The 23,565-nt window shown below is 41.2% G+C and overlaps 1 protein-coding gene across 22 annotated transcripts in view; it reads left to right on the top strand.

Annotated features, from left to right (window-relative positions):
- The window catches only part of INPP4A (inositol polyphosphate-4-phosphatase type I A), a 204,768-nt gene that overhangs the window by 176,543 nt on the left and 4,660 nt on the right, over positions 1–23,565 (top strand). For 15 of the 22 annotated variants that reach the window (XM_075916546.1, XM_075916548.1, XM_075916550.1 and 12 more), the window contains 5 exons: positions 600–726; positions 2,549–2,731; positions 3,215–3,312; positions 13,399–13,511; positions 14,143–14,297. In XM_075916546.1, the coding sequence (XP_075772661.1) occupies positions 600–726; positions 2,549–2,731; positions 3,215–3,312; positions 13,399–13,511; positions 14,143–14,297 (676 nt within the window). Of the gene's footprint in view, positions 1–599; positions 727–2,548; positions 2,732–3,214; positions 3,313–4,652; positions 6,721–13,398; positions 13,512–14,142; positions 14,298–23,565 lie in introns of those variants that run through there. The other 7 variants (XM_075916568.1, XM_075916553.1, XM_075916582.1 and 4 more) reach the window with 3 other exon arrangements.

Raw genomic sequence — 23,565 nt, 5'->3', positions numbered from 1 at the left:
AATTAAACGTCAACCAAGTTAAGAGGTACTATTTGAAAAAATATAATCTGCACTTTCATGAATCACCTTAATTACGTAATAGAAAGAGAGACTGTAAGATGTATGACACTCCGAATAAATCCAGTATCCACTCATACTACAATGTAGTATGAAATTAATATATTTTTAGCTGATGACAAATTGACAGAATATCATGATTATGGATACGACCAGCTTCTGAAGCATTTATTACCATTATTTATCCCTGGAAAAAGAACATAAAGTATACTTCATGGTTGTAGTCATGGATGTGTTTTCCATCTTTACCAAGACTCATAAAGCCAGGTAATATCCCAGTCCTGCAATCAGATCAGTGCTTACTAATTTTTGTGCTTGTGGGAGGCTCGTTAATATCAAAGGTTTTTAGCATGGAGGTAGGGGCTACCCATGTAGATCCAGGTGAGGGATAAAGATCTCCTAATTTCTTCACCCCACACAATTTCTTCATAATGCTGGTGAACCCTGATCATATCAAGCACATATCTTGAGACTGGATAAGAGTAAATTGGTAATTCATGGAAAGTAATTACTGAAATCTACTTTTCTGCTCCTTGATTTAGGTGAAGAACTGGCAATGCTGGAGGACATGAATTTAGGAATAATGGATTTGAGGAATGTTACCTTTAAAGTAACTCAGGCCACATCAAATGCATCTGCTGACATGCTGCCAGTCATTACAGGAAATCGGTAAAAAAAAAAAAATGGAGGAGAGGGGACAGTGAGACTTGAAGGGAGCTAAAAATATACTTGAACCTCAAGTGGAAAACAGCCAGTTTCTTTATATATTTTATAATCCCAACATTTCAAACAGAATGACTATGGAGCTGATCTTGATTAATTTTTACTATTACTTATTTCACAGACAGCTAAACTGGAAAGTGCATAACAAGATGAAGCCAAAAAGATGACAAACTTGTTTTCATGTGAAAATATTAATTTGTCCTGGCTTTTCATAATCACAAGGGTTTCAAGCATTTTTGAAGTCTCGGTGTAAAAAAAAAGTCAAATACTAAAAAGTCTATTTGAGTTAACAAAAGGCTATTTTTCATTATACACTAGGATTTGTTACAGTGTTATTCTGGTGAAAATAGCAAAGCTTTTACACCACCAAAACAATACACTAAATTGGACAGCTTCAGGGGGTAGCCAAGTTAGTCTGTACAGGATAAACTTAAAAAACAACAAATGGTCTGGTAGCACTTTATAGACTAACAAAACATGTAGATGGTATCATGAGCTTTCTTGGGCACATCCCACTTCTTCAGATGACTGGAGTTTTGAGTTTAGAATGTGCAGACCCAAAATAAATAGGGGAGAAGGGAAAGGGGGGGAAGGGGAAAAAAAAGAAGGGGATGGGAAACAAGGAGCAGAAGGTATGAAAATATCAGAGGGAAAAACAAGTAGGCAGAACTGGTAGTCTATAAGCACCTAAAGACTATCCCTTTCAACTATCCAATCTTTAGTACTTTTTAACTATCTAATCTTTAGGTGCTTATAGACTACCAGCTCTGCCTACTTGTTTTTCCCTCTAATATTTTCATACCTTCTGCTCCTTGTTTCCCATCTCCTTTTTTTTTCCTTCCCCCTCTTTCCCTTCTCCCCTATTTATTTTGGGCCTGTACATTCTAAACTCAAAACTCCAGTCATCTGAAGAAGTGGGATGTGCGCATGAAAGCTCATGATACCATCTACATGTTTTGTTAGTCTATAAAGTGCTTCCAGACCATTTGTTGTTTTTTAGGTTTATTTAAATCAGACAGTTCAACCTGATATTTAGTCAGGCCACATTCCTGCGCCTGGTACAAAACAAGCCGACCTTTGCACCAATACAAAGTTCCATTGAAATCAACAGGACTTGCCATAAATGCAGATAACTGCCCACAGGGAGCTGGTATTGGGAGTGGGCCTGAAAGGGAAGGGCAGGGTCAGGGCTGAACTAAATAGGTTTCCTTACATTTTAGTTGTGATTGTAATAACTGATGTAATTTTAAATAAGAGAAGAGAAATACAAGAACTATGTGATTATAAACTAGTACAAGGGCAAAACAAGATAATGGGATCATCGGATCTTGACATGTGCATGTCTTTTCACTTTCAGTTAGACTACAGAGATTTGAAGCATAATTTCTAAAACCCTGTATTTTTGTTTTGTTAGTTTTATGTTGAGGGAAACTGTTGATGGTGTGTGAGGTGCACTAAAATCCAGTTTGTTCTACTGGAGCTGTGTGCGCTCTGCAGTACTAAATTAAATGAAAACTAGTTTTTGACAGATAAGAAGAAACTATTGGAACATGCATCAGGACATAAGCTGAGTGCTGCAGTTTTTTAAACTGCTTTTTTTTTCTGACCAATTCGGAGCTTAAAAGCACTAGTATGTCTTTGATACCCTCTCAGTAATTTGCAGCATGTTCAGCTATTATTCTTTGCAAAAAGAAATGTCACATTTTTAAGAATACAGATCAGTAAGCAAGTTTCTCTGTTGTAATATTTTCCATTTGTTTGTTTGAAGTGATGGATTTAATGTGAGGATTCCTTTGCCAAGCGCCTTGTTTGATTCATTGCCCCGAGAGATTCAGAGCGGCATGTTACTGAGAGTTCAGCCTGTTCTCTTCAACGTGGGAATCAATGAGCAGCAAACACTAGCAGAGAAGTACATATCCAGTCACAAAAATTCAAGCTTAACTGATGTTAGGTAATCTTTTACCCTGCTGGAAATACATTTCTGCAATGGTGGAATACCTTGCATTATTGTCCTAAAAGAAAACAAATGCTAGGTAAATAAAAGCTTGTTTCTTAGTCACATGTCTTTTCCTATCTTTGACAAGGCAACAGGACAAAAGTTCTTAGCAAAAGTTTGAGATGGTATATTCCCAAACCAAATTAAATTTAAATTTCCAAATAAATGGGATTTTAATATTGAAAAATCAAGGTACCAAGTTTTATATATTGACTGCCATAGTCTGAGTGGGTTTGTATGCACCTACATATAATTTTATTCCTGGAATAAATCTCTTCAGCTTTTTATAGTGCAGTCCTCACTGTCTGAGAAGAGGTTTGACTTTCAGGAATTTCACAAGTTGAATCTGTAAGTCACAATCTTAATCTTAAGTGTCAGAAAAGAAAAGGAGTAAAGGTGTATCTGGGCTAATGTTGTGCCCTTTTCTTATCTTGAAAGGTTTGGAGATACCTCACTACAAGAAATAATTAACATGGAGAGTTTAGTTCGGTTGAATTCCTATTTTGAACAGTTCAAGGAAGTTTTGCCTGATGATTGTAAGTACTCTGTAACTTATAGCAGATAGACCTAGTATTTTTCATTTAAATAGCTGACTAGCTTTTATCAAATTAATTGTTTCTACATTGAAAATACACCAGTATCAATGGCACCAAAGCAGTGATGAAGCTACGTGTTGCAATTGCAGAGTTAAATAGAGTTGTTTTAAAATGCTTTGAGGCTCACTCTGAACTTTTAGCCTTTTCTGAATGGTATGTTTGTTTATAAAATGTATGCATACTGTGTGGGAAATTAGAAAAGTGAGTGTTTTCACAGCTGGTACCATGGCAGAAACTCTGCCTGCTGCTATGGTAGTATTCCCCACATGCATGATGGTCTGTTGTCAGATCGAGACATCACACCCTCAGTGTTCCCTCTAAGATTTGCCATCCATGAGCGGAGTGAGTTTTGTCTTCTGCACCATTATTAAAGACATGTGTGCTTGTTCAGATGTGTGCCACCATGGCATCCACCAGATACTAGCACATATTATGTATTGTTTTAATGTTACGGAAGGAAGAATACTAAAACAGACCTTTCCCAATCGCGAAGAATAAAAAGAGCAGTTAAGTCAGAAATTTCGCCCACTGACCCCAACTGCCTATGTACTGTATCATGCCACCAGTTACAGAAAAGGTAACAAGACATCACCCAGACACACACACATACCTGCAAAGTTTGAACAATAAGCTGTTTTTCTTAAAGACCTGTGCTGCGCTGCAACACAACACTATGGATACTGTTGCTGATTCCTATAAATCCACAAGAAGCTGTTATAACTAGTGATCACAAGATTTTGCTGCCATCTGCTTCTTTCTTAGGGTATGTCTACACTGCCACCCTAGTTCGAACTAGGGTGGCTAATGTAAGCATTTGAAGTTGCAAATGAAGCCCTATTTAAATTAGGCTCTCTAATTCGAACTACCGTTACACATGAGAGAGCCTAATTCGAACTACCTACTCCGTGCCGCGTGTAGCCGCGGGCACGGAATCCGCACTAACAGGGATTTAAAAATGGAGGCGCCCGGCAAGATGCAAATGAAGCCCGGGATATTTAAATCCCGGGCTTCATTTGCAACTTCGAATGCCTACATTAGCCACCCTAGTTCGAACTAGGGTGGCAGTGTAGACATACCCTTACAGATCCCACACAGTAACTTTGGGTAAGTGCTCATTTGCTCCAAGAACTCTCAATAAGTGGTCCCCCTAACAGCCCGTTTGTTCATCTGAACTGGAACATTGACGATCAGGTCACTGGAAGGCTAGTGAGAACACAGGGCTTTGATATATTTAGTATGACAACAATACATAGCTCCACATCACTTTCTTCTCTTTTCAGGCTGGTATGGGGGGGAGTGGATGATCTCTGAACCAGGGGCTAACTGAAGGCTAGCTGACACACTCAAGGCAGACAAGAGACAAGTGATGTTGGTCAGGAGGTTCGGAGACGCACCAAAATGCAATAGTGAGAGTGGTACAGGATCCCTGACAGAGGAAACATATCCACTCTTTGCAACACCAGTTTGTCTTTTCAGAGTCTTATTAGATCCAAAGTAGTGCTAGTAGGCTATGTCTAAACTACACAGTTCTATCAGAAAAAGATACACAAATTGTGAACTGCAATTTGCATATCTTTTTCTGATTCTTTTTTTGGAAGAGGATTTTCCGACATTTGGCCTGTCTACACTGGGCCAAATGGCGGGGGAAAAAAACCCTTTTTTGGAACATCCCTTCTTCCTCATAAAATGAGATTTACAGGGATGCCGAAAAAAATGCGTCTGCTTTTCCATCTGAGCACGCCACGAAGCCCATTTTTTCCACTGACGTTGGGGGAACAAGTCAAAGAGGAGACCTGAAGGATATGATACATGCAGTGTGATGACTCAGATGGATATTATTGCATGGTCAGGTTCAGTTATCAAGTGTTTTTTTAGATTTTATATTGCTACAAAATTGTGTTAAGAAGGTTAAACAGCCTACACTTATGGGTAGATGCTGAAAAAAATAAATATATCTACAAGTACAACACATTACAGTTCCCACAAGCAGCAGAGGATAGGAGCTTGCTCTTCTTCACTCCCTTGCCAAGGGGGAATCATCACCATTACAGTGGATGGCTCTTCACTTTGGCAACGGAACAAAGGGCAATCTTTACATCCTTACAGCAGCTTAACCTTTAAAATTATAAAGCATTTTAGGCTTAAACCAGGAGCGGGGAAACTAAGGCTTGCCTGGATCTGGCCCCTGAGGCTCAGGGTTCCCCCTCAGCATTGGTGAGCCTGCGCTGGTGTTCCAGCCCCATTTCCCCCCATGGGGCTGGAGCACACAAAATCTACTAACCTGGGCTTGACTGATTTTTCTGGGGATCAGCAGCCCCTTACTCAAAAAAAGGTTCTCCACCCCTGGCCTAAACACTTACAAGGCTTTAAAGTGTTTCAAACTGCCCAAGGACATTACACTAGTTAAGATACTTGCGCCACACTAAATTTTCAGCATGTTGGTTGTGGCCTCTACTTGGGATCAAAGAATTGTAGGTTTGGAAGGGATCTCAAGAGATCATCTTAAATCCAATCCCCTACGTTTATGACCAGACTAAGTATTATAAACCATCTCCAACTTGTAGCGTAGCATCTTGGTTATGTCATGGTCAATTAGTTTATGAATAACTTGGTGCTCCAGAGTGTCCAAAAAGTGCAGCGTTGTTAATATTCACTGGTGTCAACTCTGCTTGCCAGTGCTGGTGAAATAAATATGCCAGCCTAGGTCAAGGCGTTCTGATGGTGTAAATGGCAAATAGAAGGAAGTGAAATTCTCAAATGGAGATTAATTCTGAAACTACTTTGCAACAAAAGAACTGAGGTAATAACTGCTTTCTGCGAGGAAATTATATTAGAATGTCAGAGTAGATTCTGAGAGATTGGCAGAGCAAACTAAGGTATCAGTTGGTCAAAGCTGACTGCTTATCTATAAAAAGAATGAAACGAACAGAAGTAACTGATAAGGGAGAGCAAAATTAATAGCATATAAAATACAAACAACCCTGAATATGAAAAGGTCTCTGAGATCACCTGAATCTTTTGGAAAATTAGGAAACCTCACCTTGATGGGATGGACTAGGCCTGACACCCTGCTGCTGCTGGAGGCCTTGCTGCACCCTGCCCCAGAGAGAAGAGCTAAAAAGAGGTCCTCTAAGTAGACTAGAGTGGCTGCTTCCCCAGTAGCCAATCAGGGTCCAGCAAGCCAATATAAAAGAAGCTTCTGGGGCAGGGCCTGACAGCTCCTTGCTGGAGCTTGATCCAGGCAAACCTAAGGGCTGACTGAAAGAACAGCAGCACTTTGGACAGCTCCTAGAGCTGGACTTCAGACTGAGTCAGGGTATGTCTACACTACAAAGTTAATTCGAACTAACAGACGTTAGTTCGAATTAACTTTGATAGGCGCTACACTAGCGCTCCGCTAGTTCGAACTTAATTCGAACTAACGGAGTGCTTAATTCGAACTAGGTAAACCTCATTCTATGAGGACTAACGCCTAGTTCGAATTAGCTAGTTCGAATTAAGGGCTGTGTAGCCACTTAATTCGCACTAGTGGGAGGCTAGCCCTCCCCAGCTTGCCCTGGTGGCCACTCTGGGCACCACCAGGGAAACTCGTCTGCCCCCCTCCTGGCCCCAGAGCCCTTAAAGGGGCACAGTCTGGCTACGGTGCCCGTGCCAGGTGCAAGCCTGCCAGCACCCAGCCAGCAGACCCTGCACCTGGCATGGCTCGAGCCACCCACCCGATGCCCCCCAGCCCTCCCCCTCTTCCCGGGACCAGGCTGGCAGCTCCCGGGAGCCTGCCCAGGTCCGCAAGAGGCGGGCGCCTGCCTGGTCTAGTGCGGACATCGTGGACCTCATCCACGACCTCCGCACTAGGCACAGGAAAGTGGCCGTCTAGGGCAGAATAGCTGCCAGCCTGGCCACCCAGGAGCAGGTTTGCATGAAAATCAAGGTGGTCCACTGAGACCCCCGACCCTGAGCCCTGAGCTTAGAATGGCCGTACTGGGTCAGACCAAAGGTCCATCTAGCCCAGTAGCCTGTCTGCTGACAGTGGCCAACACTAGGGACCCTGGAGGGGATGGACCGAAGACAATGACCAAGCCATTTGTCTTGTGCCATTCCTCTCCAGCCTTCCACAAACAGAGGCCAGGGACACCATTTCTACCCCCTGGCTAATACCACTCCATGGACCCAACCTCCATGACTTTATCTAACTTCTCTTTAAACTCTGTTCTAGTTCTAGCCTTCACAGCCTCCTGCAGCAATGAGTTCCACAGGTTGACTATTTGCTTTGTGAAGAAGAACTTTCTGTTATTAGTTTGAAGCCTGCTACCCATTCATTTCATTTGGTGTCCTCTAGTCCTTCTATTATGGGAACTAATGAAGAACTTTTCTTTATGCCCCCTCTCCACACCACTCATGCTTTTATAGACCTCTATCATATCCCCCCTCAGTCTCCTCTTTTCTAAGCTGAGAAGTCCCAGTCTCTTTAGCCTCTCTTCATATAGGACCTGTTCCAAACCCCTGATATTGTAGTTGCCCTCCTCTCTCCCACCCTCTCTCTTCCCCTCTCCCACCCCCTTTTCCCAGTCTCCCCGAGTTTTGTTCAATAAAGAGAGTTTCTATTTTTGAACACACGTGTCCTTTATTTTGTACATCAGGAAGGGGGGCTAGGGAGGGGTAAGTGGAAAGAGGCGAGGGAGGAATGGGGTACGAGCCCCCGATGGGGAGGACTGGGGTAGCTCTGCGGACTCCTCGGGGTGGAAGCTCTCTTGCAGTCCCCCGATTGACATTACCCCCCCCCCCGGATGGCAGCCTGCGGCAAGTGCAGCCTGGGTGATGGCCAAGTGCTGTGATGTGCCGAGTGTGGGCACTCAGGGCACTCTAAGCCAGGACTGCTTTGCAAGCGGGGAACCCCTGAGAACTGTCTGTCCGGGGTGGGGGTCGGGTCCCTTTAAGCACAGCCCTCGGCTAGCCAGAGGCAGCAGCTCCACACTCTTAAGTCCTAATCTGATGCCCTGCCGGCACTGCTTCCGGCCATCCTTAACCTCAGTTCAGGGTCCACTCAGTGTGGACATGCTAGTTCGAATTAGCAAAACGCTAATTTGAACTAATTTTTTAGTCTAGATGCACTAGTTCGAATTAGCTTAGTTCGAATTAACTAATTCGAACTAAGTTAGTTCGAATTAGCGCTGTAGTGTAGACATACCCTCAGAGATCAGGTCCAGCTGCTGAAGACTAGCAGCAACGCCTTGCAGAACTCTGGACAGGGTCCAGGGAGAACTTGACCACAAAGTCTGAGGGAAAGGGCTGAACAGAGCAGCTTCCCGGGAAAATGGCTCAGGGAATGAGAAGGCCACAGACTCCATTGAGACGCAGCAGGCAACTGCTACTTACGGGGTCCCTGGGCTGAAACCCAGAGGAGAGGGTGGTTCTGGGTCTGCCCCCACAACTTGCAGCAGCCACAACAGGGTAAGAAGCCTGGTCCCAGGCAACTGACCAGAAAGCCTCCTGGGACACTTCCGCTCCCAGAGAACAGTTGGGCAGAGAAGGTGCAGACATGCCCGGCCAGCAAGAGGTGTTCGTGAGAAGGGACCCTTTTGCATTTACTCAATAGGCTATTGAAGTCTATGCTTTGGCTTCCCCATCCCTGAAATACAGATTTTGAAGCCTTAATGCTGTCTGGGATTCCAGAGACCAACCAGGAGAGGCCAGTTTGCAGTTCGTTTTACATTCAGAAAAGACAGCAAGCCACCTTGCCAAACATGAGGTAGTTTTTGGCGAGGCCCAGAAAGCAAAAGAGAATTCTGTCAAAGCACACAAAATCCAACAAAACACAGGATGATGTGGTGACAGCCACTTTTTCGATTCATGTCTTTTCCCAAAGGACAGTTTTGAAGCACAAGTCAGCAAAGCACAAATCTTCAGGGGCATAAATTAACTCTGTTTAGACAAATGTTTCATTTAATTGCAATTCAGCGTATCATGGTCACACTGTAAACAAACTCTCCCAAGTCTTTCTTTTGTGCAAGATAAAAAGGGAATCAAGTATTTTCCTTTGGCATAAATTAAAAGAAATGGCTACTTACTGTAACTGTGAGGTTGTTTAAAATACATGTCTGCACCACGTCTTTTGCCTCAGACTCCTCAGAGGGGTGGCGCTCATGCCTTTTGTTTGTGGCACCTCCCCTAGCAGTGCCTCCATGCAGTTCCTGGAGCAGCTGCTAGCTTCCTGCAACACAGCTCTGGCTCCAGCCCCAGCCGGGACCACCAGAGGAGCAGCCGTCTGCGATGCAGCTCTGGCTCTATCTCTGACCCTAGCCACGGCCGCCAGAGGAGCAGCCACTAGCTGCCTACAACGTGGCTCTGGCTCCAGACTGGGCCACTGGAGGAGCAGCCACCGGCTGTCCACAACGTGGCTTCAGCTCTGGCCAGGGCCACCAGAGAAGCAGCCACCTGTGATGTGGCTCCAGCTCTGATCCTGGCCAGGGCTGCCGAAGAAACAGCCACATGTCACACAGCCCACAGCTCCAGCCCTGGGGAAGGGCTGAAGCTAGGGTCAGGGCCACATGATGGCTGTGCACCTGCTCCTGGAGCAGGGCAGTTGCCTGCCATATGGCCCTGCCCCAGAACAGTTGAGCAGCCACTGCATGGCTCTGCTGAGGAGGTGGGCGGGTCTCAAATTCTTGGTGTGCCCATGCAGGCGTGCACCTTAAAGGAAACACTGCACACCCTGGACCACACCTTTCCTCTTGCCTTTCCTTTTAAACTCCTGTGAAATTATAGCATTTGTAGCCTGTGAGGTTGCTCCAAAAAGTGAAGAGCATGTTGCTAAGGCAGGTTTTAGAGGCTTCAAGTCAAATCCCCACTCTGTATTAGGGCAGACTTCTTGCTCATTTTTCTTTTTCATGTGTGACTGGCATGTAAGCATATTTGCATGGGACCCCAAAATAAGATAGAAGTCAGTTGGCACTACTTTGCAGTCACTTTGAAGCTCTTTCTTTCCTGAGAATTCCTTTTCCCACAGTCTGTTTTCTTCACCCTGTGAGAGATCAACTAAGTTAGAAAGAATAGAACATGTCCTGTCATCTTGTCCACCGGTCTTCTTCTGGTCTTCCTTAGTTTCTTTCTGACTCTCACTGGAGCTCCATCTTTTTTTATTGTCCCTCCCCTACTGTCAGTGTCCTCCTCTCCCACATCTCCTGTTTGTGTCTTGTGTTGGCCTGTTAGGAACTATGATATTTTCAGAATGAAAAACCTGGGACACCTCTGTGATGGTGTCTTTATGGTACTGAAATAATCATTCCAATGACAAAAGTACATCTCATTTTTAAAAATGAGTTCTAGTGTAGGGATGTAAGTGACTAGTTTGCTAGTTGACTATCTGATAAGCAAATGCTTGCTCACCCTTGCTGCCTCTGTCAGAGAGAGGCAGCAAGGTGGGGAGCGGGAGCCAATGCAGGGGAGCACTGGCTTAAAAGGTGGCTCCCCCCAACACCATCGGGGGGCAGGAGCGCAGTGGGGAACTGGCGCTGCTTCCACCTTTGAAATGTAGCAAGAGCCTGGCTCTTGCTACGTTTCTAAGGTGGAAGTGCCGTGGGAGCAGAGGGCGAGCGGGAAGCTCAAGCAAAGGGGGCTCTTGTACATTTCAAAAGCAGGGAACGCAGGGCCAACAGGGAACTGCCTGAGTCCCCTGCTTGCCACCTGCTCCTGACAGGGGTTCTTGCTACATTTCAAAGGCAGAAGTGCCCTTGTCGACTAATTAAATAGTTGATGCAAATTGTGTCGACGGTTCGATTAGTTGATTAATCTAAATTTAACATCTTTAGTCTGGTGCTTCTATTTTCAGCTTCCTCCTCAACACCAAAGAGTACATATTTCCTACACTAAACAGTTTCCTTGAGTAACTTCGTGTTTTGTGTAATTGTATCTTAAAACATTGTAGCAATGTCACTAATAGGCACTTTGAGCAAAAGAACAGTTTTGATCGTTTCTATACCCATTTGACTTTTCACTCCACATACCATTCATCACACTGAGTTTCCTGCCACTAGATTGTTTACTTTGTGTTTACCAGGAAAACGTTCTATTTGGCTTCATAATACATCCACAATTGTTTTGTGATTTGGTATTTACCAGATTCTCTGTTTAATGATGTGAAAAATTGGGACATTCCAGGTGCCTCAATAGAAGTTTCTGGGGGCATCCTATGAAAACCTGGAGTAGATCCAGATGTATGCTTGTGGGAGGGAAGGAAGCGAGGGCAGTTATCTTCCTGCTTCTATTCTGAGCACATAGTGGCAGTACTTGAGGAGGGTTACCAGATGAAACAGGCACTGTTCTCCGTGAGCCCGTGCCCAGCTCTGGCAGGGCAAGGAGAGTCTCTAACAGTTTCCCCAGCAGGCGTGTACTGCAAAGCATATGATTGCTATCAGCAACTACATAAGTACAAGTGAAATGGCTGTTCCTTTGTTCAAGGTAAGAAGTGCTCTGAGAGACACAAGATCACTTAAATGGATACTCAGGAGAGTGAGTCAGGGTCAGTACCTCCCAAGAGCAACTTCTCTGCATTTCTCCTACTGCCAGAAGAGACTTCCAACAGGACCCTGGGCCCTCTAGACTTGCAGGATCCAAGCAGCACAGGATTGCCAGGACATGAATTACTCGTGGTTGGAGAAGGTTTTGAAGAGTGCTTCTCCACTTTGTCCTCTTGAGAAACATTTGGAGCGGCAGCCTGTAAACCTTCCCCAGAACAGGCAGTCTATCTGTGTAGGGAGCCAGCAGGGCAGACCATTAGCAGTAACTATTCTCACTGCTTGCTAGTGCCTTGCTGAGAGAAGAGACATGGCCCAAAAACTGTACCACATGGTTCATAGCCTGTTTATTTTGTCAGATAATAATTCTCTTAGCAGTATGTGTCACCTCATTTATCTAGTTGCAGTTTTAGGATGTGTACAATGTGGTTACTATGTAATAATTGCTGTATCCAGGGCTTTGATATGTGTGTGCTAAATGATGTATAACATTTGGATTAAGAGAGGTGACCATTGAAATTTCCATAGCATTTTGCAGGGCTGTCAGTTTCCTTCAGTAGGAGTCTAATCAAAGACCTTAATTAATCTGAGTTCAGTCCTAATAAACAACGAGCAGCATGCAGAACCCTACCAGGAGAGAGCCTTACATCACTCAGTAATGGCTTCTCTGACCAGCTAATCTTTCGAACCAGGAATCTGAAGGTTTGTGGGTGCTGTGATGTTGGACACTGAAGGGAGAGCAGAAAGTAAAATGTGATTTCCAGAGTTCTTGCAGGGACCAGTGCAATTTGCTGTCGCCTCTTGGGGAGGGAAATATGACACCCAACCTATAGAACAGGAAACCAATCCTGTGTTCCTATGCGATTACTTTGCAGTCAGACTTTGAGTTCCCAGAGACTGATATCCTGTGACTATAGTTTATGCAGTTTAGTTGAGCTTTAAATGAAGCTTCAATTTGGGTTGCTAGTAGCGCTAAGCAGTCAGAGTTGCAAAGCTCTGATGAATTGAAGAGAACATGCCAGAGGTTCCAGCTCAGCATTGAGCAACCTGCAGCCCATCAGGGTTGTATGTGTAGCCCAGAAGACATTTTGTTTACCATTGCTCCTGTGCAGGGTTGCCAGATTCTGCTGGGTTCTGTCCATGTAGGTTTTTTCCTGCCAATATTACTGAAGTGACACACACATAAAGCAAAGGCATAGAAAGTGAGGTGCATGCTGATTGCACTTAATATTGCCTGTTAGATCCGTGCACACCCTCTGCATCCCATCAAAGCACTACTACGGTTCAATCGGCACACCCCCACAAATTCTAGCAAAACTATCTTAGGAGTACATCTCTGTGACGACAACCTTGTGGCCCACTGGGAGGAAGCAGGACCACTCATACGGCCCACTCACTAGCCTAGATTACCCATCGCTGTTCTAGCTGCTACACATAGGAGTTCAGCGCAGCCCTGAGACATTACCGTTGTATAACTACTAACCACTAACAAGGAGGAGATGTTTTTATTTTGTAGGCCTACCTCGATCTCGTAGTCAGACGTGCCTGCCTGAACTGTTAAGGTTCCTGGGACAGAATGTACATGCAAGAAAAAATAAGAATGTTGATATTCTTTGGCAAGCTGCTGAGGTATTTATCATTCTGATTATCACCATATTCTGACAATCTTTTTTATACATTGCAGTATTACTCACCTTTCTTCCTTCAAGTTAATGTTTGTAACCTATGTATCTAGATTTCCCTGTTTTCTTGCAAGTAGATTTTAAGTGGTCTCTGCCTCAAGTCTCTAAGATGGAGAAAGAAATCATCCACTTTTCAATCCAACAAATTCCTGAGACAGATATTAAAGGTTGTTTTGATGGAAGAGTTGGAAGCTGTCTTTCCCCACAGACTCTTAAACTATTCTTCCCTGGCCCATGGAATAATAGAGACCAGTTTGACAAGTAAAGGTCAGAAATCATTAGATTAAAAATATAAAAACACCATCGAAAAGCTTTATCTACATTTAAAGACAAATGTTACTCCCATTTCAGTGTAATGTCTTTCCAAAATAACTTTTTTCCCACAACATCAGTAACTAAAATATGAAGTGCACTCTGCCTCTAATTCGAAGACTTTTGACATAGGAGAGCTAAAGTAGGGGCTGATGCAAAATGCAATTTGTATTATATGGGGGTTGGGGAGTGGAAAATAAGTGTGTTCTCATAGCTAGAGTGTTTCCCACAATGAAGAAATAATTAATTATATGTCGCCCTTTTAGATATGCCGCAGATTAAACGGTGTTCGATTTACAAGTTGTAAAAGTGCCAAGGACAGGACAGCCATGTCAGTGACCCTGGAGCAGTGCTTGATCCTGCAGCATGAACATGGAATGGCTCCTCAGGTCTTCACGCAGGCATTGGAGTGCATGAGGAGGTAAGAGTTGGATTGCTCACTTGTCACTTATTCCTAATTCAGGATCCATGTAAACTGCAGATGAGTGGTTGTCTCTTTCTGGGAAAGGATCAGTTCCATCAAATAGCAAAGTAAAATAACGCCCCCAGGCTATATCCAGCTATCAGACCTTCTCTCTCTCTCTCAATCTTAAATTTCTTGATCTGTGCAAAAGAAAATTAATTATTGTCAATTTTGCACAAGGTGCTTTTTTAAGGAAAAGAAACAGTTTTTCACCTTAGATTTCCACAATGTATTGAAAGTGTTCAGAGAAACACGTAAGAGAGAACTTCCAAGCAGATGGTCAGTGCTGAGCTAGGAGTTGAGTATAGAAGTTTCAAACCCACTTCAAAGTCACAATGATTGTGATAGACTCTCACCTGTCATTATGGTGCTGCCTTTTTAATTCAGTTTTTGATCAGACAATTTTCTCAGAGATGGCCATTCTGTTCTTTTTTTCTGTGAAGGATACACATCTGCAGGTTGCACTGGTTTGCTATGCTTCCTCCTTAGCAGAGAAACAGTTTGCTCGCTGGGCAAATTGTCGTTATGAGTGTTTCATGATGCAGCAACCAAACCCCATCAAAACCTGTCAGTGTTCTGTTGTCATATCAGTTTAACAATGTTCCGTATTCTGAAGCAGCAGACGTGTTTGCAGAGTTAAATACTTTTAAAAAAATCTGTTTACTGTTGTTCAATGCCTTGTTTCAAGCACTGCTGAAAAAAATCTGTATTTCACATACCAAAAGAAAGGATAAGAAATCCAGTTTTAGTCATTATTCATGTAGTTCAACAATGCTGTTAAGTCCTGTTTTTGACATTCACTCTTACTGAATGTACTGTACTGTGTGTCTTCTCACCAAATTCTCTAAAGTGTTCAATTCTCTTATCCTTTCTGTATGTTTTTGCTATTTGACCCTTTCTTAATCTTCAATAGCCTACACGAAAATACTTCATGTGATAGCAGCCACAACCTCTTACTTTGGTAAATTTTTGTTTTTTGAACGATTTCATGCCTAGATTTGATTGATTGTAATCTTTCTCTCCCTCACTTAGTTTAATGATTTTGTGATAGTAGACTTATTCATTCTATATATGAAGCCTGTGCATTATCCCTTTATGTTAGAAGTTGAGGTATCTTGACACAGTAGTAGAAAAGTAGTAAAAATGTTACAAACTAATATATGGTAGAAATTCTGTACCCAATAGTGCATAAAAGGCAAAAAAAGCCTCCCCCCTCAAGATTCAAAGTCTGACTGTCATCCAAGGTATTTGGATCTAATCACCCTCTAGTAGCTAAGTTGGATCTTTTCTATGGTATTAATGATCATTAGTATAAGGATAACATAGAAGAAAATTGATCTGTTTTTAAAGTGAAATTTTGCCATTAGCCTTAGGTCCCATTCAAGCACCAGATTAGCGAGGAACTTTCCTCCTACATTTCTTTTTCCTTTCTAGAGTTATTCTCACTACGTACATTTTGCTTTGTCAAGTGAAACACATACTGCTAGGCACAATCAAGTTTCCAAAGGTAGCATTTTTTGCCTTTTAGGGATGTCTGCATGAGCCAGGAATAAGTCTAACTGATCTGGATGCCAGTGGTATTCAGTTTTATATTATGTGAGTTGATAAAGAGGTGAGCCATCAACATCCATGAATGGCATAGTTAAGGTGACCAAGTCCCCAATGTGTAAGCAGCTATTAATAGATGGAAGAATTTTTCTGCCAACCTAGCTGCTACTCCTCCTGTTAGGGTAGGCAGTGTTATGCTGAAGTGCCCCAGTGTGGCAACTGCAGTGGTGCAGCCATGCCGCTGTACCATTTCAAGCATAGACAAGCCCTGCATCTCCAGTGCTTTATTCTTTCTTTTCCTTTTTCCACCCGTCTCTTCATTTTCTGTTCTCTGGTTTTGAACGTTGATGTATGTCTTCCTGTTACTTTTAGTGCTTCTTCTTCCCTCCTTCTCTGTTCTGTACCCTCCTGTTATCTTTTAAGACCCTCTCTCCAGCCTTCCTCATATTCTGTTTCATCTTCCAAGATCAAAACATCTTTGCTTTGCCCCCACACTCAATCTAATATCTCTAACACTGATTACATTTTCCATTCAACTCTAGCCCTCCATTCACTGCCTCCCCTACTCACACTCAAATCTATGTAATATTGCCTTGATCCACTCCCCAGCATTCTCTATAAATCTGATTTGCCCCCAATACGTATTGATTCCCACCAATTTATCCCAGATACATTCAACTTTTTTGCTCTCTAACTTCTCATAGACAATCTCCTCATCCACTACCATTCACTAGCAGGCCAAGCAGGGGAAGTTGCTTTGAGCATGTTCCTATGCCTACTCTCTTTCCAGGGGTTGGGAAGACAGAGAGATGTGTGTCTGCCCTCCTCATTTTGCTTAAACAAGGTACCTGCAGGAAGTTTCTGAGATCTTACTATCTGCCAAAGAGAGTTGAGGTTCCTCAGTACCTTGAACCAGAGGCTCTTGTTACTCACAAGATTAGACTCCAGAATTGCAGGTGTTTACAGCATAATGAAAAAAGACAGTGGCTGGAACAGAATTGTGATCCAAAATGAAGAGGTGGGCTGAGAAACCTCAGCTAACCTGGACAAATATTCTCTGCTGTTGGCCCTCTGTTCAAAAACAGTCTAGGTAATGAGGGCCTGTTTGAGACAATTATTCTGAGACCTGCGGATTCCCTCATTGCCTATGTCCCCACTTGCATACATCAAACACTGCCCAAACGTGTGCATTTTGAGAAGAAGAATTCATTTTGAAGAAAAATATCTGATCTGATGCATTGTAACAGACAGGTCAGAGGCTGTTGAATTAATTCACTGCAAGTCATATTGAAGCATGTTTGAAAGGGTCAAATACTACAATGGTTATTCATGTTCAGGTTGCTTTTCAGAGCTCCATTTATTTGCAGCATGTGGCAGCATGGCAGAGCAGCATGGAATATTGCTTGGCCAAATGAGAGAATGAACATGGAAAACCATTCTTGTTCAACCTACATGTATTTATTTTCAGTAGACTACAGTATTTTTTCTTATTTTTCTCTTTTTATTCTCTTTCTCTCTCCTTTTATCTGTAATTGTGGTGATTTTTATTTTGGTATTACTCACTCTTTCTTTACTCCATGTTTTGATTTTATTGTGGCTTCTTCCATGTTTTTCCTTTCATTTTCTGGTCACCTTGTTTTCCCATCTCTTTTGAGACATTCGTTGCATGTCTGCCTTTCTGTTTTATTTTCCCTTCTCCCAAACTTCTTCCTTTTCACAGCATTGGAACACGGGAGATAGTCACCCAGAAGAACTTGAGTGGCTTGGTGCCCATCCGAGATTTCAGGCTGGACCCCAGCCTCCTCTACTCTATTCCTTTACTAGCACTGAGCCCCAATTTACTGATTGTGTGGCTGTTTCTGAGCATAGCATACCTGGTGGCCCGATTACGTTGCAAATGAAGACAAGTTAAAAAAACAAAATAAATAAAAGTGCTTCAATATGTATTGCCACCTGATACCTGCTGGACAAAGGAATGTGTCATAGCATTGTCTGCCAAGAATAATTATTATTATGCCTTACATTTTTATGTTTATATTGTACTAAACTGTAAATATACATCAAATTATTTTATCAAGAGGAATTGTATTGAAAGTTTAAATTTATTGTTACGCTTTCAGTGCTTATAACATAGTCTGAAGTTGGCTGTTACCTCGTTACTTTAGCTGGCCTGAAGATCAGTTTCTCTTACCAAATATTTCTCTTACATTCAGATCTAAGAGTCTCTCTCATATATACAGTTTTGTGTTACTTGTTTCATGTATTCCAGAGAAAGGAACGCTGTCTGAAAAATATTTGTATCTTTTTGTATAATCTTTAAGTGTATGCTAACCTTACCTTTCATTTTTATGAGGTATGGAGAGAAAACTGTAAAATATATAGGTGGGGTTTATAACAGATGTACCTAAACAAATCTGACACCTTTCTACTTCCATTCAAAGCATATTCTCTAAATTAAGTAGAAAACAGTTTGCAGAACCCACTCTTGTTCCTTTCTCATGTTTAAATCTATTACAATAGCATATATTTACCCACACAAGAAAAACTTTAATTGCAGTGTACTGTATGCAATATTATTTCATTACGTTTATAGGTGTACATTTTTGTAACATATTTAAGGGACTCACAGAAAAGGAGAGTGTGTAGTAAAAATAGGCTGCGAATGATCCATTATCCATTTATTCTTCCTTGGGAAAGAATGCTCCATTTTCAAACTATAAAAGAGAATTTGGAAGCAGGATACTAACTTATAAGTTAATTATGTTGACATTTAATAAACTAGGCAAGAAAATATTAGTTAGCTCTTTTAGCATGTGGACTAACCAACAATGAACTACAAAGCTAATGCATCTGCGTTTTTTTAGCAGTGACAATAGATAAAGTATTACTGTTATTTCTATATTTAAATATTTGCTAGGTGAATAGACATTATGGTTATGAGAGCCACATAAGGACATACGTAGGTGACAATGAGTTAGATGACATAGATGACAATGAGTTAATTTGTAATTTCTATCATAATTGCTTTAATTCGCTCAAATAGGAATATGGTAGCATTCAGAAAGCCTAGGTAGATGTAACTTTTATATTCATTTTAATGGGTTTTTTTAATAAGAATTTCTGATCAGTAATAATGCAAGATGAAAAAGCAGCTATGTAATATTCAGGTTAGAATAGACTCCTATATTCAGGAAAAGTTTAATTTCCTTTTATAACTGAATCAGAAAGTACATGGCTGTATTTTCTTTGTATCTTCACCAAATCAGATTGTACAGTTCACCATCTCATGGTTTCCATCCCTTCTTCACCCCGGAGGCTCTCTTGTGTTTAAAAAAAAAAGCGAATCTGTTTAAATTTATGTTTATAACAACCTGAAGTGAATTTGGGAGGGCGTATTACTGATGAAACTGAAACCAGTGGCACACCAGCCATGGAAAATAAAAATCTGATGGATGGCAAGTATAAATTACTCTGCTGATGCATCTCAGTCCTGTTCTTCACACTCTTCTGATTACAGCCTTGTTTGTCCCCTGAACAGCCTGCCTTTTGTGCCAAATTCTGTGTTTTTATTATATGAATAAAAATCCAGTGTGAGCAATGGCCTGAATCTTGCAAAGCGCTGAGCACAGTAGCCCCACCTCACACATACATGCTTAACTTTGAACTTGACTGGTCCTATAGAAGTCATTGGGAATATTCATGTGCTTAAACTGCAGCATGTTCAAATGCTTTGCTTTGGTGGATTGGGACAAAACATGCTCATCATCTTGTAAGATCAATCTGATTAGTCTCACTTTGGGTGAAACCTAGGCTTACTTAATTCAATTTGATTTCTTTGGCGCCTAGATTTCATCCTCTGTGATCTAGCCTATATTTAAACCCAGGTCTCCAGAACTGAAAAACTTAGTGCATGCTGCTAACATTCCATGACCAGAAGAATTACATTTTCCACGAAAATTGTAACATAATTAAATTAAGATTCTGGTTCTTCACTACTGTCCCTGTCCTATACAGTGCCAAGTGCCCTGAACTCACAGGGTACATCTAGACTACAGACTTTTGTCGACACAGCCTTTGTCGACAGATACAGTCGACAAAGCTTCTGTCGACAAAGAGCGTCTAGACTACATCCAGTTCTGTCGACAAAGCAAGCCGCTTTGTCAACATGAGAGTGTAGAGGCAAAGGACAGTGTAGATGCAATAACTCCTTCTGTCAGCAAAACTCTGTTGACAAAAGGCATTATTCCTCGTGAATGAGGTTTACTGCCGTCGACAAAACTGCCGAGTTCTGTCGATGTTATGTCGACAGAACTTGGTGGTAATGTAAACACAGGTATAGTTTTGTCAACAAAAGTCCACTTTTGTCAACAAAACCCTGTAGTCTAGACACACCCACAGTGAGCTCAGTGGGAGTTGTGGATGCTCAGCTTTTTACGAGAGTATTTGACACGTTGCCTGATTCGAACCCTTCCATAGGATCTCTAATGAGAAGACTGTTATGTCATATGAATGAATGTGTAATAAACATAAGTGCCATTAGCTGAGATGTATTCAACAGCACTAGATCTCCATTCTTTGCACTTTAGAACAGACTTTATTAAATTTTGATGGTGGCAAGAGTGTTATACTGTATCTTTTTAATTCAGCTGGTTACCTTTGGGCAGGAGCTTTTACATTCATTTAATTAAATGTTGACAGATACTAGGGTAAAAGTGTGGTAAATGTTAATTGATTTAAGGTAAAACTAACTCCTACATTTAAGATAAAAATAACAATTATAGTTATGCCTTTGTGGTCACATATCAAAATATATTTTAGATCACATTTAAGATTATATTAAAGATATCATGAAAGCCAATAAAATTTAGGAAACTTGATACCAGTTGGTACAGTGCCAACTTATCCAGTTGTGTCTAGGAATCCCAGGCATGAAATAAGGATTTATGTTCACAGTTAGGTCACCTAACAGAACGTGACTCATGCATAAATATTTCTGGTCATCAGTGTTTCCAGTCAAACAATAAGCTACATCCTCAGTTGGAATAAGCTGACATAGTTCTATTGAAGCTGGTGGTTTACAGCAGCTAAAAATATGGCATAGAAGGTCATATAGGGTAGCATATATGTTTGTTAAAGGGCTTTTCCCTTCACCCGCCCAATTCCCTGGTTCTTCTCATACAGATAGAGAGCCACAATACCAGAAGTCTGAAGTGCAGACAATTCAGTGTTTATTGGGGTTAGCTTTCAGCAAGCATGATTCCATTTTCTTTTTTTTTCCCAACTTCCTGTTTGCTCCAGTTTATATAGTGATAATCTCAGCTATGACTTAACCAATTATTTTACTGACATTTTATTAACCAGTCCTAACTCACTGTAACACAAGTCCCTGCCTAAATATATCCCACCACCTTGACCGATTTACACCCAAATAAGTTAATTATCCAGCAGACAGAAACAATTAAAAAACCAGACACCATACAAATTAACAATAGAAAAGTGTGCACCATAAACACAAAACACTAAAGAAATGAGAGTTTCACAACTCCATCTGTTAAGTGAATTCTTGCCAGACAGAACACTATTACACTAATATTTCTTTAAACATTCTAGGGTCTTTTCTTTACCTGAAGGTGTTAGATTGGCTTGCCTTCCTAACAGCCTTATATTACCTTATGTCAAAGTGACTGGTTTGGAACGTGAGAACGTGACCATATGTTTCAGTTTATGGCTATTCCTGCTGCTTAGCCAAAAAACAAGGCCTCAGACTGTTACAGTGAGAGAAGGCACGTACAGAGGCAGAATGAGATTTTGATTCTTTGTTTGATTCTTTGTTTGATTCTTTGTTTGATTCTTTGTTTTTACATACCTCTAACTAGCTAACTGATAAGAATACACCTAAAATATTAAAATATAGACCTTTACAGACAGTCCTGAATATCTACATTCTAACAGTCTTGTCCTCACATCCACAGGGGAGAAAGCCCCTGCCACTCTATCACTGTGACTCACTTCAGAAATATGCAATAACTAGTCATGATGAATGAATTCTAAACAATGCTAACCTTACCATTGAATACCCTAACTTTCTGTTTTGTGTAGCATGCTACTATCACTTTGTGACATTACCCAGGGTGTCAGAACATCCACTCCTTAACCGATCATTTTACTGATATTTTTCTAACGAATCCTAACATATTATCTGCTCACACCACTGTCAGTATTCAGAATTGCTCCCAGCTAAATTATATGAGTGCTCTGATCAGTCACTCGTGGACTATAATATAAGGGCATCACCCAGAAATTCTTAATCCCAGCCTTGTTCCTCCAGAAATATGCATCTTATACTACTCAGTACCTTTCTGAACACTACACGCACATAGGAAGTCTGTCATTTCATCAAAGGAAAATGATAATGCACCATCCCAAATGGTGCTTCCCATATATTCTAATCCAAACACACTAGTTAAGATAAAATAATATGATAACTCTATGAACTACAAAAAGATAGATTGTAAATGATTACAAGTGGTGATACATGAAAGTCGGAATTGGTTACAAAAGAAAACAAAGGAGTAAAATGCAAGCTAATACCTAATTTAATAAGCTAAGTGAATGTAAAAACAAAAGGTTTTGTTTCACCATACACTGCAGTACATTTCACAGACTGAGTCTACTTTCAGCCTGGCGTCCATCCGTCCTTAGTTTAAATCTTTGAAAGATATTGTAAACAGAAAAGAAAGAGGAGAGAGATAAATGGGAGGCCACTGTCTCTGATTCTGATACCATCTTCCTCTCTTTGACGATTACCCCCAGCTGGGGTGCAGGCAACAAGTAGTCTTTTGTGGACACAAGGTCTGACCAGTCCTTGGATGGAATGTACATTTCTTATTCACACTTTCCCATTGCTGGAGAACAACTGCTTAAACAGGTGATAGCTCTTTAACACTTGGCTAGGCTGCCAGTGTCTCTTTGTCTCTGAGAAACTGGCTTAGGTCTGCTTTTCTTAGCCTTAGAACATATTTAGCAATGCTTTGTAACCAACTCTTATAACTTCACAGCAATTTGACCAAAAGAGTAATGTTCACAGTCAATAATGTTCAGAAGATTATATGTTTTCAAATGATACCCCCACAAGGCATACTTTGTACAAAATTTATCCAAGTCTCGTAAATGTGGCGAACATATTAGTATACATTATCATACACTTTAAACTTAAGTTTTTAATTACACTTTTTAAAAATTCCAAGAAAATGAAAGCAGATCTCTTAAAGAGGTATATTTTAATGGCTCCTTTGAAGCAATTCAAGTCCATGATGTAAAAATATATTCAGGGAATTTTCACAGTATATCTCATTTAATTAGCTGTAGCAACTTTTGCAGCATTTTGTGTAAAGACACAAAATACTGGTATACCATACATATAGGAACCATACTAAGAAAAAAAGTTACTGCACATTTGTTATAGGCAATCTTCAAACTTTAAATAGGATGGTCTTAGGAGACAAAGTCAAGAATGCTAAATGCATTAAAACATTAAAAGCAGGCAACAAATAATAAAGTTCCAACCATTTAATTAACCAAAATCAGATAAGCCCAACAATGAGCTAATGTTAAGAGATTTTCAAAAATAAACAAAATCCAAACCAACCTTTTAAATTAAGTCACTGTGATGTACCTG

This window comes from Pelodiscus sinensis, chromosome 1, assembly GCF_049634645.1.
Source record: "Pelodiscus sinensis isolate JC-2024 chromosome 1, ASM4963464v1, whole genome shotgun sequence".
NCBI classification, from domain to species: Eukaryota; Metazoa; Chordata; order Testudines; family Trionychidae; genus Pelodiscus; species Pelodiscus sinensis.
This window is presented reverse-complemented; position numbering and strand designations above follow the sequence as displayed.